At 36.6% G+C, this 11506-nt stretch overlaps 1 protein-coding gene across 1 annotated transcript in view; it reads right to left on the bottom strand.

The window, feature by feature from the left end:
* The window catches only part of Dmd (dystrophin), a 2056279-nt gene that overhangs the window by 93645 nt on the left and 1951128 nt on the right, over positions 1-11506 (bottom strand). The window contains exons 64-66 of the mRNA XM_031364700.1: positions 8385-8586; positions 5965-6050; positions 3477-3634 (exon numbers count right to left, since the gene is read on the bottom strand). Coding sequence (XP_031220560.1) covers positions 3477-3634; positions 5965-6050; positions 8385-8586 — 446 coding nt within the window. The remainder of the gene's footprint in view (positions 1-3476; positions 3635-5964; positions 6051-8384; positions 8587-11506) is intronic.

Here is an 11506-nt window from a genome sequence, read left to right as displayed (position 1 = left end):
TTTAGATCTGATGGGTGACTTCCTTTACATCTTTGTAAGCAAATGGTGGGGATACATAGAACTGAGGGAACCTTTTGAAGATCACACAGAGAGCTTAGCCCATGAAAATTTACCTTTCTCCTTGCCTCAAGTAGACCATGAACCAGAAGTTTCCACACCTTTCTAACTGGATTAGCATAGGAAAAAGTGTGTTTTCTATGTGATGACAAGAAACAAAGGACACAGAAGAACTACTCTTTAAACTCAACACCTGAAGTGCAAAAAAAATGAATCAATAAGAGAAACAAACATTTCACAACCTCCTCATGCAAGCAGAAATAGCAATCTTTGAGCACAAGCTTGCAGAAGGAGCAAGCTTCCCAATTCCCAAGGTTTTCTACTCCAAAGAGAGGGCAGATTGTGTTTTCACAGTTGTTATCTTTCTCAGTGCAAACATTGAATTTGCATTCATTTGGCACAATGAAAGGCAAGGTGACCTGTTGAGTACCTGGTTGAGGAAAAACAAGCCAGGTCCAGCACAAGGATTCTGAAGGAAACATTCACAATGGAGCCATTCAAATGGATGGGAAATGATTACAAGTTAAGAGGCTTCCAATAAGATAAGCCACATCTGGGTCTACTCTACTATAAACACTCAGTTCATAAATACTTGACATTACCACCCCCTCAACAATTTTTGCCTATCCCATTTTGTTATAAAACACATCTTATTCTATTCAGGACCCAAGAAAAATGTGATGAAATGTTTGTTGTGTGCCCTTGAGAACAGGCTAGAAAAAGGTGTCAAAAAGAACATATTGGGGAAAGATGTGGCAGATAAAGATGAGAATCTAACCATTCTATTAGTTGAGAGAGGCTAAAGGCACAAATAAGTTGTTCAAACATAAAACCAAAAACCTCCAAAGCTTGTCCACTGTACTCTCCTCAAAAGATTGAGAATTTAGTGAGCAAATTCATAGGAATAAAAGCAAAATGTTATAAGTAACAATAGTTGTGATATTACTTCTAATCATGCAAAAATGCAAACAGTGAGGAGTGGCTGTTCTAAGGTGTCAAATGCAATGTTTCAAAGCAATGGTTATGGAGCTACAGTAGAAAAGATCTGAGGACTAAAATAAAGCACTAAAATTTATCCAATAGAAAATGGAAAGAAATTGGAGACGTTTAATGATGGTTGCCATGTGGTAATACTTTTGTCTAAAGTACATAAAGGACATTCCCACTAAAGAAAGGCACTATAGTGTGTACTTAGGCTTCCTAGGATAACAATGTGTTTGCACATGCAATGAGCAGACTGAGAAACAAGATAAGGACTTCGGCGGAAAGGAAAGGATTCCAAAGAAACACTTCATTTTCTTTCTCTCTCTCTCTTCTTTTTTCAAATTATAAATGCTCAATGAAGGAAATTAAGTGAGGAAAAAAAGCAAGGAGCAAATAAAAAGTCGCTTGTTATTGGTGGGCATCTATTGGCCAATTTCTTCCCAAACTAACAAAAGGGGTTTCCAGGAGCTTGCCAGCTAGCACAGTGGCATTCAATCAATATGCAAGATGGACTGAGTTCAAATGCTGATGCTGAGAAGAGAGTACTACTATTACAGAGAAGGCAAGTAATCCAGTAAGAGAGGCAGAGTACTAAAGAAGGGATGACTAGCAGAAGCAAAGGTGGAACAGACTGGCTTCCTCACCAGGGAAAACAGAGCTTCAGTTCAACAGCCCCTTATCCTGACAACCAAATCCAAGTAGAGACACTACAGCAGCAAGAGTGGAGATAGCTGTCCAATGAGTCAGTACAGGGAGGTGACAGAGAGTCCTCAGCATAGCTCTCTGCATCAGGGGCCATCATACAGTAGAGACAGCTGCCAACACTGCTATAATCTGATCTTTACTTTTAACCTAAGAAATAATACGTAAGTATATACATGAACACTGTATAGTTCTTAACTGATAGGTGAACACTAGTGCATGCATGACATAGCTTGGACTCAAAAAGTAAGTAGAATTTTACTAAAAGAAAAAACAAAGATTAGGGGCCATCAATAGCACTGCATACTGTTGTATAACTGAATTTTTTAAATGGATCTTTATTATATACAGGTGTTAGAATTCATTATATGAAAGTTAGTAGTACTGATATTCTAGAATTGATATTACTATAGCAACATGTAAAAAAAGTTTCATGATGTAAGTATGTTCATGCTTTGGAATGGTGAAAAATGCACTTATTTCTCATATCTATTTTAAAACTAGTCTGCCACCATTTTGGCAAAATAATTCAAATATGCCCCACTCCATATTAAGTGGGCTTATTTTGTACACATTCAATCACATTGTCAAAAACTCTTAAAGAGTCAAACTGCTTTACCATTCAAATAGTCACAGGGTTCTGCCTAGAAAGCTGCCTAGGATTTTCTCTTAGTCTGTGGTAAAAGACTTCAATTTTATAAATCTTAGCCATTGTGAATGGGATTAAAATGGATTAAGAAACCTCACATAAGTAAAACAGCTTGTAACATTTAAAAATACATAAGAATACAGTGAATAATGTGGTCTTGCAAATATCTGATTACATTAATTCTGATGGCATTACAACTAGAAAGAGTTGTTGAAGAAAAGCCATCTGTTAATATGAATCAAAAGTCACAAAAAATATTTATAGCCTTGAATCTGATCATTATATTTCTGGAGAATTTATCCAAAGGAATCAACGTTAGAGAAAATAAATGGGATTGGGGAAGCTTGGTGGTCTAAGTGCTTGCTATGGAAGCATGAAGACTTGACTAAACTCAGAACTCTAGAACCTATAAAAAGCCAGGGAGCACATTGTATGTCTATAATCTCACTGTTCCTATGACAAAAGACAAGACAGATATAGGAGAACCCCTGAAAGTTGGTGGGCCAGCTTGTCAGGCATATATACTAGCAAAGAGTAAAAGAAACAAGATGGGAAGTTAGGACTGATACTCAAGATTGTTGTTCTCTGTTGTATATACATGCCCACATAGGAAAAAACCACACACACACACACACACACACACACACGAGAGAGAGAGAGAAAGAGAGAGAGAGAGATTTAAGAAAAGCAACAATTACGTGAAGATGTTTATTATAGCACTACCTATCAATACTACATACTTTACCAAAAATAGAAATAGCCTACATGGCTATCACAACAGAGTGCTTAGTCATTGAGAAGGAGGAGGAAGAAGAGGAAGAGGAGGAGGAAGAAAAGGAAGAGAAGCTGAAAAGAAAGGACAGAAAGACTCAATGGGGCAGGAAAAGGCAGAATGAACAAGAATGGTAGTATATTGAGCAAATAGACACTAGAAAAAAAGTATAAACCTTAGCTCTTACTGTAAGGCTTGTAGGGATGGATGGATGTGTGTATGTATATGTGGGGTGGGGTTGGGTCATGGGGTTGACTAGTAGGACATTTGTCCTGTCATACTTACAGAAAAACAAAAAAGTGAGTAACTTACAAATTGGAAGCAGCTCCTGACACTCGGTTCAATGTTACTGCCCCCAAAGGAGGCAACTTCACCCAACTGTCTTGGGATTTGAATAGAATCATGCAGAAGAAGACCCAGCCTACGCTGGTCACAAAAGCCAGTTGAACTTGCCACTTGCTTGAAAAGGTCTATAAAAGAAAGAAGAGAATCACAAAAAAACCAAAGCATAAGTGGACATAAACAGAACCCAATGTCCAGTTCAATGTGAGTAGTATTTCACAAGAATAGCCAATATTACCACAAAAGGGGCTCACTGTTTTTCTTTTTTATCTTTCTTTTTTCTTTTTTTGGGGGGTAGAGGGTTGGGGATGGTCTAATGTAGTACAGCCTGGCCTTAAACTTGCTATATAGTTGAAGATAGCCTTGAACTTCTTATTCTCCTGATTCTACTTCCTGACTGCAATGTATAGGTGTGTGGCTTTATACATTTCTTGGAACTGAACTCATGGCTCTCTCTATGTTAGGCTGAGAGAGATTAAGGCTAATTTAGGCTAATAAGAACACATTTCTATAAATTAGGTTAATCATCGCTACCTATATATGATGTCTGAAAAATTAAATACACTATAGGCCTGCAAAGAAGTTGAATTTACATGTATTTTTTTTAAAATTTCCTTTATTTATATGTAGTGTGGGAGTCACATATTATCATGGGCCATGTGTGTAAGTCAAAGAAGACTTCCAGGAGTCAATTCTCTCCTTTCTGCCTTGTGGGGCTTGAGGACCACATTTAGAGCATCAGCTGCAAGGGCCTTTATCTATGGCACCACTAGCCACTTTACATGTACTTTCAAAAGCTACATTTGTATTGATTTATTATGTGTGCATGCAATTAGAGCATGTGAAGGTCAGGGGACAACTTACACAGATTGCTTTTCTCCCTCCACCATATGGATTCTGGGAATGTAGCTTAGGTTAACAGGCTTGGCAGCGAGTGTCTTTACCCACTGAGCCAGCAAATCAGCTCCCTAAATATATTCTTAACACCTGAATTGTTCAAAGCAAAACACAATCCTTTGGTAACTATCATGTATATATGATATGAATCCTACTACAGAATTTTAGAACCTAGAGCCATATAATTAGCCAAAAGCATGTGAGTATATTAAAAGGTGCCGCAAAGTCAGGTCTTCTTTACAGAGTCATAAGCCCATTAAGCTTTACTGAGATTGGCATATATGCTCATACAGGATGCTATGTCTATGTGTAACTAGCACATATCATGCTATACTATCATTGATCTTCTATATCTGCCTTATTGTTTCTGTATTTGTTTTCTGGAAGAAAGGGTTTCACTAGGTAGTCAATGATGGCCTTGAACTTGTAAATATTATGTGGAGACAGGAACACAGGGAGACCTACTCCTACCCATGTCTTTTTAAAAGGCAACAAGAAGCCCAACTTAAAACAAGTAACTCTAGTATTTAAAAGAGGAAAGCACCCAGAAATATTGTTTTATTCAAAATAATTTTAAAGGGTTAAAAAATGTTTCTCTTTATGCAGGGGGTGGGGTGGTTTTATTTTGCTTTGTTTAGTTCTTAGGAAAGAAAAATTCCCATGGGAACTAAAGTCAGTGCTACAATGGTTTGTGTATGATATGGTTTACTCCACAAAAATGAGCACCATGGCACAGGTGCCTTTGTAATGTCTCCTGCAGATCTTTACACCCAGCAAACCTCTACATCTATGTATGACAAGTTCTTAGAAGGAAGCCAGGACAGACTAGATTCATTCAATTCCACCTGCAAACATTTCTTACAAGCATTTCAAGGGGAAAAACATAAATGGTCCTCTACATTAATGATGGACATAGAGAGTGAATTGGTCACCCAAGCCATCAGTCCTTTAACTTTTGCTTTTTTATTTTAGATTTGCACTTTTAAAGTAGACGATCCCAATAGCTAATCAAAAGAAAATTCTAGAGGGTGCTATTTACCTTTTAAGAAATAGCAGGCTAGCCATCCATCCAAATGTAAAATGTTAGTCATGTCACAGAATTGGATGTGTCAGTACAACTTGCAGTAAGATGATTATACAATAAACAATGTGTTTTGAACACAAATGTTAGATAGTATTCTTTAAATGGGAATACAAATGCAGGGGAAATGCAGGGGAAATGCAGGGATTAAACCTTCACATTTCTTTTCCTGACTTACACAAAGGAGTTAGGAAATCAGACTTTATCCCCTTGGAACATGTGTTTTATTCAGACACAGTCAATGTAACATAAAATAATATTCGGACTGGAGAGGCTAATCCTCGTTCTCTATTTAAATACCTTCAATTTAATGTCTGACAGGAAACAGTACAACCCGAATTTTATGACCCTTTAAAAGCTGCACTGTATCTTATGCAAGAAACCTGCTGTCAAATAAGAATGGAATATCATTTCCCATCTAGAGCAAAGGTAATTAGGCAACATCAATAAAAGAATGCAGAGTTAATACACATGACTTACATCTGTACTTGTCTTCCAAGTGTGCTTTACACAGAGAAATGATGCCAGTTTTAAAAGACAGGACACGGATCCTCCCTGTCCGTCCCCTATTATGAAGAAGCAAACCAGAAAACAATTATGTGGCATACAAATAGAGGGTAGAAATTCCTAGTTAAGGGGCAAGAGGGTCCTGGATATAGGAACTCTATAGGCCATTGTTTGATTAAGGTTGTTAAGAAATTTTCTGAATTCATTATCTGTTTGTCTCATGACCTAGATGCAATGGAAAAGTTTGATGAACCAAGTTAATGAATATTTGCCCAATTTTCAACTCTTAAAAGACTTCACTTGGTTTGCCAGAGTAGCTCTACACAAAATCCGGATAAAATACCTTCCTACACATCTAGAGAGAGCCACCTTGAGTGAGTATGAGGAAGAATTACCACTGTGGAGCAGCAGTTCTGGTTACTAAAGCCAATTGTCAATTTTGGTTATTGAAGCTGAAAACAATTTCTAGTAACTAACTGTTCTTCTCTGTTCAGCACTTCCAGAATTCCATCAGATTAATGCTTACTAAGAAGATGAGTCATCACTTCAGGTCACAAGACACAACATGGAAAATATGAATATTTTTATCCAATGAAAACATGGCATACTATACCAGAAGTCATTCAAATACATGCTCTATGAGATATGCACATCAAATAACCTACTCCTATATCAACATTCTAATATGACTATGCTTTCTTATATTAGAAAGTAGAATAAAGTGTCCCACACAAAAGGTTATTAATACAAAAATTTAACTATGGGGTAAAAAAGAGAAAAAATGAATGAACAAACAGGATTCCATTTTGTAAAAAAAAATGTTTTTCAACACATTTTTAGCTTCTTATTTTATTTTGGAAAGTAATTGAATCTCAGATTCTGGTATGTCTGTTGGTCAATATGCTAAATTTTTAATCAGTACAACTTATTAGGTCTCTTGGTTAAAGAAAAATCTTAGACAATGCTTTAATGAAATTCCTGTCACTGCAAAAATTTAACTTATTGGTATTAGGGAAAATCAAATCAACATTTAACAGGCAAACTTTATGTAACAAAGTCTTTAAGGAGTTAAAATTATCCTCAAATAATTTTCAGTAGATTGAATGAAAGTTCAGAATCCATTCACATATTATCTGCAAAGAAAATAATGCCAAAAAATATGAGGGAAATCTGAATATAAACCCTTATTAAAACAAATGTGAATGTAATCCACAATTAAAATCTGATAACATTCAAGAACCAAGTAGATAAGCGTATGCATTTAATAGTCTGATGGTCTGGAAACTTAAAAAAAGTTAATATCTTACCAAAATAACAAAGCAAGACCTTTAAAAGAAGGTGGAATTTGGGTTTGTTAATATACAAACAATACCTTGTTTGTAGGTATATTTTGTATACAAGGTATTGTTTGTATATTAACAAAGGATAAGACAGATGCATACAACAGAAGCAGAATGGAAAATTATTTGATGTGCAATTCCTTTAAGAAAACCGTCCTAGATTTCCAAATGGGAGTATGTATTTGTTGATATGTGAAATGAGGCGTGTAATAATTCTGAGGCCTAAGAAGAAATCAGTGAAAAATCAAGACCAATTCCTTCTGCTTCCTTCCTCAATTGTGTCCATTAAACACAAGGCAAATATGCGAACTGGAGCTATGTCCTGTGTGCAAGCCAAAAGAAATAAATGACTGTTCTCTAACTGAGAGGCTGATGAATGGAGGTGCCAAAGAGCAGCTCCGAGAAGCTGGAGTAAAACACAAACCAACAACAACAACAATCTTTGCTTAGTTTCAGGAGCTGAGTTTGCTGTTTTTGAGCTTATTTTCACTTTGTGTGACTCATCCATTCACAATCTTCTACATAATTGTCCTACCAATCTGTTAAGATGATTCTGATCTGAGGACAGGTGCACCAGCATTTCCAGGAGCACTGTCATTCTTGCCAATGAGAAGATTCACTCCAAAATGCATGGAGGAACTCCAAAAGTCAAGTGAGAAAAAAACCCACATGGACAGGATAACTCTTTCTATTTGAAAAAAAGGAAAAAAAAAAAAAAAGATGACGTATCCCAGGTTCTGTTTGCATTCTGACCTGAAAGTAGTCGGTATTCCAGCTTTTTTTTTTTCCTCTGAGACAGAGTGTCACTCTGTGGGTTCTGGTTGTCCTGAAATTCACTTGTGCAAACCAGGTTGGCCACAAAGTCCCAAAGATCCTCTCCCTCTGAGATTAAAGGCTGCATTCTAGCTCTTGCTGCTAGCTTATCAGATATGTTTCAAGTCATATTTGTAAGTGATTTACCCCAGGAAGATGACATCTATAGCTTCTAGAACACTATAGTAATGGCAATACTGTCATCACTATGTAAGCTAGGTCCCCTCTTGCCATACTTACGTATCATAAACATTGAGAAGCCAGTTGAGACACATGTCCACACAGAGAGGGACATTGACTAAATTGTTGTGCTCTTGCTCCAAGCGATCATAAATAGTAGTCAAACAGTTAATTATCTGCAGGATATCCATGGGCTGGTCATTTTGCTTGAGGTTGTGCTGGTCCAAGGCATCACATGCAGCCGATAGGCTTAAAAGATCCACTGGAGGGAAAGAAGAAAAGCTCAAATGATGCAAAACCTCAAGCTTTTCACTCCTTTTCCTTTAAGAACGCCAGTTGAATTGTTTCCTACCCTTTACTAAACAACAATCCCAAATTCCACCTTCTTTTAAAGGTCTTCCGTTTTCATCCCTCAGCTTCTAAGTTGATCCTGTTTTACCAGTATTGACAATCAAAAGTTGTTTTCAGATCTCACTGGTAGTGGATGAACACAGGCAAAGATACACGCTTCCTTTCACTGGACTATCAGGGAATATTTGAGATTTAAAGGGAGCAGCTAGCTGTCTTCTCAGTCTATAGTCATTCTACCTGAGTAGGAAAAAGAAAGTAAAGCAGTAGGGATTTCACAAGAGAGGCTGACAGCCCTTTCTCATATTAGTGTTAGAGGTCAATTAGGTGAATCTGGATGGTTAGAGTTCTGTAAACTCAATTTGTAGGTGTGTATTTATAATCAGTAAGCATTTTTTCTCCTTGAAATAGACACCTCAGCATCCCTTTGTTGCCTTCACACCAACAAAGAAAAAAATAACCAACTTCATTCCAATTTTCTCTAGGCAAGCTGAATAATCTAGGCAGCTTTCAAGCCAAAGCTCATTTCTTTCTCCTTTCCCCTCAAACTGCATTTTACAATGTGCTTTTTTTGACACTTAGAAGAACTTTTAAGGCTAGGGAAGATTCCCTCAGTCTGAGGTAGTGATTAGCCATGTGCCCAAATAAAAACAATTAACAAAAGTAAACTTTCATCAGCAAATCACTAGCTTTACTCCCAAGTGTCCTGAAACGATGCTTTTCTCTAAAGCCAATTTATTAGCCAAATTGAAAATGCAACACTGGTATTTTTCTAACCACATGATACACCTAAGCTCTATTCTGAAATGTCAGTGCTTCCAGACAAAGAATCAATGATAATTAAGTGCCTCTCTCACATACCTAAGGGGAAGCAGCACTGCAATTATAAATATATCTTCAAATGAAATGCATACAAGCCGTTTCACCCCGTAAACAGTTTTCCCAATAATAAACTTAAGGCTATACTGTATTTTACTAGTTACTGGTGGTGAGCTCTATTTCAATATCAAGGAAAAAATATGAAGGTTAGTACTTATCCATCATATACTGTCTCTCTTAAAAGAGAAAAACAGAATACTGTGGAGTTTCCCTAGAAACAGGAAGATCTGATGGCAGAAGCAAGAGATATTTTTCACTCCCATGAGCAAAAGTCTGTCCTCCCATTCCATGGACCTGTTTCCCTAAAATCTCCTACACTAGAATCCCTTACTTGCTTACATATTTTATTTTGCTAAGAATGTAAATCACGATCACACATATCTCTACTACAGCCTCTTTTACTTTAAGATATAACCATAGGCTGCTTAATGTCAGGGACAAGTTTTGAGAAAAATGTCCTTAGGTGATTTAATCATTGAGTGAGCAGCATGGAATATAACTCCACAAATTAAGAAGTATACTACATTACTAAGCTACATATTATGGGATCACTGTCAGTGACTGCTCCAAACATCTTTATACAATGCTCCACTGTACTCTAAAAAGAAAGATATGGTCTTTTTTTTTTTTTAAATGAAATCTGAGACTGTGTAAACTTGGAAGTAGGAAACTGGCAGACTGCAAGACCTATCTGAGAGTCAGATGGGCAAATAATGAAGAATAGAAAAATAACAATGCAAGCAAGCAGGAGGCTATACAGAAAGGGAAGCTAATTGGGGTCTACATGGGAGGCAGTAGGGAGGTACAGAGACATAGTACTAAGATTTTCATTATCTCTTTTGTCTGTCTGACATCCTGAGAGAACAAATGCTCACATTCAGGTAATGGAAAACTTCAGAAATATAGCATGCTAGTTTTCTTATTAGGTGGAGTAGTTTTCTTCCATATACCAATATTCTGAACATATTTCTTTATGTATTGAAGGAAGGTATGAAAATTTTCTATTATTTTCTTTTTTGTTACTATAATTTAACTATTTTGCTTTTGATCCAAGGATATAAGAACAGTGTGAGTTTTTACACACACTTTTTATGAAGTGTCTAATGAGCCCATGTGATGGTAACAAACAGTGAAATTGCATGAATTTCATTTTATTGGGCATAATGTTGACACAGGTGAATACATAGGTAACACTCAACAGGAAATTTAGAGTATAAATAGCTCCAGAAGGGGGCAAGGCAATTGCTCTGAAATAACAGAAACAGAAGATGACACAGGAGAGAAATACAGTACGGTGTTCTCTGCTAAAACTGGATGCGGTTAAATACAGAACCAATCCATCAGAGAAGACCAAACAAGCATAGTAAATAGAAAAACAAAATTTTGTTTTCATGGAACAATTTTCAAAAGCATTCTATTTAAGCAGACCATGCAACAGATCAGCAAAGAGGTGAGGAATGAATTGTGGGCAATTGAAATGTCATACACATGCACGCACTCATGCACGCTTAATGTTCAAACCAAGCCTATTAAAGAAAACATGGAGGTTATTTTGGTGAAACTTTAGACAAAATGATGAGCTTATCTGCAAATCTCAGTAAACAACCAGCAGGTTTTATGAAACTGTTCTTTTTCTTGAAGTTAACAATTTCCATTATATAAATATATACTATAATATGAAATAAATATACACATGCTCAAATGTATGTGTATGTGTGTGCACATGCACACATGAATGTAAGAGCTCTTGCTGCTCTTGAAGAAGATCTGGGTTCAGTTCCTAGTACCAATATAGATGGGGACTTGAAACCATAACTCCAGGGATCTGATGTCCTCTTCTGTATCTTCAAGGACACTAGGCATATATGTGGTACATATACATACATGCAGGAAACATGCTCATACACATAAAACAAGTAATTTTAAAATGTTTTCTCTTAGCTGGGCAGTGGTGG

Source organism: Mastomys coucha, chromosome X (assembly GCF_008632895.1).
Source record: "Mastomys coucha isolate ucsf_1 chromosome X, UCSF_Mcou_1, whole genome shotgun sequence".
In the NCBI taxonomy this organism is placed as follows: domain Eukaryota; kingdom Metazoa; phylum Chordata; class Mammalia; order Rodentia; family Muridae; genus Mastomys; species Mastomys coucha.
The sequence above is the reverse complement of the archived record's forward strand: the minus strand, read 5'-3'. Positions and strand labels throughout refer to the sequence as shown.